Consider the following 3008-nt stretch of genomic DNA (forward strand, 5'->3'; position numbering starts at 1 on the left):
TATCAATATTGTAGACAATTGCTAGTCACCACTGTGCTGCGCCCTGCATGACTTAATATTTCCGAAAGTCTGTCCAGAACAGCGGTGCCTCCAATGGCGCGTTCAACAAAAGTGTCACAACGTGGTGGAATCAGGAGCTCGTCAATTTTGGGGCATGTAGAGTTATTGCTATCATCTTAAAGCTTGTTCATTTGTCTTGCTTGAAATCTTAAAAGTATCCATCTATCTTGAAGAGAAGTCGAGATATTTGCATTTGAAGAGATGGGAGTTGCCTGGTTTCAGAGGTAAACTTAGCGAAAAAATGGCAGTCAAAATTTGGTGATTTCCGAAGCTTTAGAGTCCTTGGAAACTACAAATTTAGATTTTTTCCCCTGCCTTTAATCAACGTTTTCAGTTTTTTTTTAAAATCAACCCATAGGTGTGTTCTTATGTTGACATAAAAGGTATTGAGACACCACCACCCCCTCCCCTCCCCCGAAAATTCGAGAAAAAAAAGGTAGCCGTTATTGTGACGAGTGCCTGATTTCATCACGATGCCTCACAGCTCTTTTAAAAACTTATTGATACACGAGTTTCACACCCATTATAGCGTTAACAAGGATAAATGACAGAAACAGGATCATGAAGCTGACCCAATTAATTACTTCTGCCACAGACTTAAGATTTGGAGTTTCCAGATTTATTTCCTCTTTGAACTCGCAATGTTCCTGTTGGTTTTCGGTGTTGGTGTACTCAGAAGTACCAGTGGCAAAAACTTTAGTGATTCTAGTTGTATGGGGTTGGCTGATATCTGACACTGCATTGATGTTTTGGTGTTTCATCACGTGACGGTCTACACGATCAGATGGCATGGATAGGAGATCATAATTGTTTTTATAAATCGAGACTTTCCGAACATCTTCCACCTTTTTGCCACCGCTCTCATTGTCTCCTCTTTTGGAAATTCCTGCACTGTTTTGGTGCTGTGTCCGTTCAGGAAAACAGACTCTTCTATTTATAGGTATGGAAATTCCCGCAATTCTCATTGCTTTTCTGCCATCCTTAAGGGTGACGATTTTGCTCCAGTGGATGCTGTTGATGACAACTGTCGCAGCGATGCTCATGGTGTTGATGACGAAGAGGCAAACCATATAGGCCATCACCATTGGGGTAGGGGACGCAGACCGAGGCATGAGACTCGCCACTGAAGTGAAGTATACAGTGAGCGATAGCAGAACGTTAAGTGTATAAGACAGTCTCTCGCCACTCTCTATTGGAATGAAAAAGGTTAACTGTCCAAGGAAAGAAACAATACCAACGGGGACAAAAATGTTGATCAAGTAATAAGCTGGACGTCGCTTCAGCGTAATTTCGAAATAGGCAATGGAAAATTGTAAATTTTGAATTACTCCATGGTACACAACGCCACTATTTAGATTGGTGAGCTCCCATTCCCCGTGTTCAACATAATCGTCTACAAGATACGCAGATTCGGGAGTGAGCACCACATCTTTCATGGAAGACTGGAACGCAGCAAAGCTGAATTTACAAGTCTGGGAGTCGTAAGGAAAGTACTTCATGTCCAGTTGACAGATCACTTCCAGAGTAGTGGAAGTGCTGAATTGAACCTCACCACTTGGAAGTACCAGATTCTGGGTCGGGTAATCAAACAGTTGTTTGAAGTTGTCGCTCGTCACTACAGGAGCCCAGATATGTTCTTTCCCGAGGTACATAACATCAATACCCCCGTAGTCGTCGGGGTTTCACGTTAGGTTTTTATCTTTCCTGTGGAGAGATGACATTTTGATAGTGAGCGAAAATACACATTAATGACGTAATAGTATATCATCGTTGAGCATTTTGAGACAAGTCTTTTGTGCGTTCAATTCTCGAGTCAGAAATCAGTTAAATAATTAGCCTATTTTTTATGTGTGCTCATGCATCGAGTAAAAGCAGATTGAGCAGTGTCTCAGTTCTACTGGTCTGTTTTTGGCTAATGGTAACTGCATACCTTTCACAAATCAGACATACGCACCTAGATCTTGATCGCGTTTGAGCATGATATATTATTCATGTTTTGACGGTTACTTCCAATATTATTAAAGCTATTGTTCTAACACTGATATCCTTGATTTTGAACACGCACGCATGCACGAACACACACACACACACACACACACACACACACACACACACACACACACACACACACACACACCCATACTCATTCGTCCACGAGAAATTTTAATAATACTCACCACTTTAAGAATACGACGGAGTTGATGGTCAGTTTCTGTTTGACGTCATCCATTTCCACTAACGACCGGACGTGAAAGGTTATTGATACATTCAAAGCAGCAGACTGGTTGGCTATTGATCGCACGTGTTTCCTGTAACAGTGAGTAGAAAACTAGAGTACTAGCCGTACAGCTGGTTCTATGTGCTTTCTTTTCTTTTAAACACACGAGACTTCATCTCACTGGAAAATGTACGGCAAAGGGGGCACGGGTACACCCAGAGCTCCCTGTTTGTAGGGTCCAAACAGATGGGTGACGGGGAAATATTGGGATCATTTTTGCTTTTATTAGAGCATCTGGGCAAAGGAATGAATGGAGAACCATAATCACAGATCTGGTACTGGTACTTGATGATGAAATGAAGGCTACAAAAGTGAGTGAGTGTGAGGTCCTCCGAATTTTGCATCAGTATCTGAAGACATCAAGCCAGGTGGGGAGTGAATCTCAAAAAGTACCCAATCATCCTATATCAAAAACGATCAGATGGGGATTCGATCCAGACTCATCCGTGAGTGGAAGAGTATGGATTAAAGCAAGAATGGTTGTTCGTTAAAGAGTTGGTATGGAAGGGCTCGCCACTATGAAGACTTGTCTTATAGAGGAGTCTGAACGAGTCTTTCATACTATCAGGCAAGACCAGTAAGTTCCTCCCTCGCTGCAAGGATAATGTTTTTGACTGGCTTCAGTTTTGGTTTTGTCGGATGTTTTTAGGGGTGCGGAAGATTTGTCACC

General features: G+C 42.1%; 1 protein-coding gene across 1 annotated transcript; it reads right to left on the reverse strand.

Moving 5' to 3' along the window:
• Nucleotides 1-557: 557 nt before the first annotated feature.
• On the reverse strand, nucleotides 558-1712 carry LOC101863657 (acetylcholine receptor subunit beta-like 1). Its single transcript, XM_013080420.2, has one exon. It carries the CDS (start codon nucleotides 1710-1712, stop codon nucleotides 558-560), a length of 1155 nt encoding a protein of 384 aa, XP_012935874.2.
• Nucleotides 1713-3008: the final 1296 nt, after the last annotated feature.

Source organism: Aplysia californica, unplaced genomic scaffold (genome assembly GCF_000002075.1).
Source record: "Aplysia californica isolate F4 #8 unplaced genomic scaffold, AplCal3.0 scaffold00085, whole genome shotgun sequence".
Classification (NCBI taxonomy): Eukaryota; Metazoa; Mollusca; class Gastropoda; order Aplysiida; family Aplysiidae; genus Aplysia; species Aplysia californica.

What these genes read in the sequence shown, in the direction of transcription:
- LOC101863657 (XM_013080420.2), bottom strand. Translation starts at nt 1,712, where the DNA reads ATGTACCTCGGGAAAGAACATATCTGGGCTCCTGTAGTGACGAGCGAC.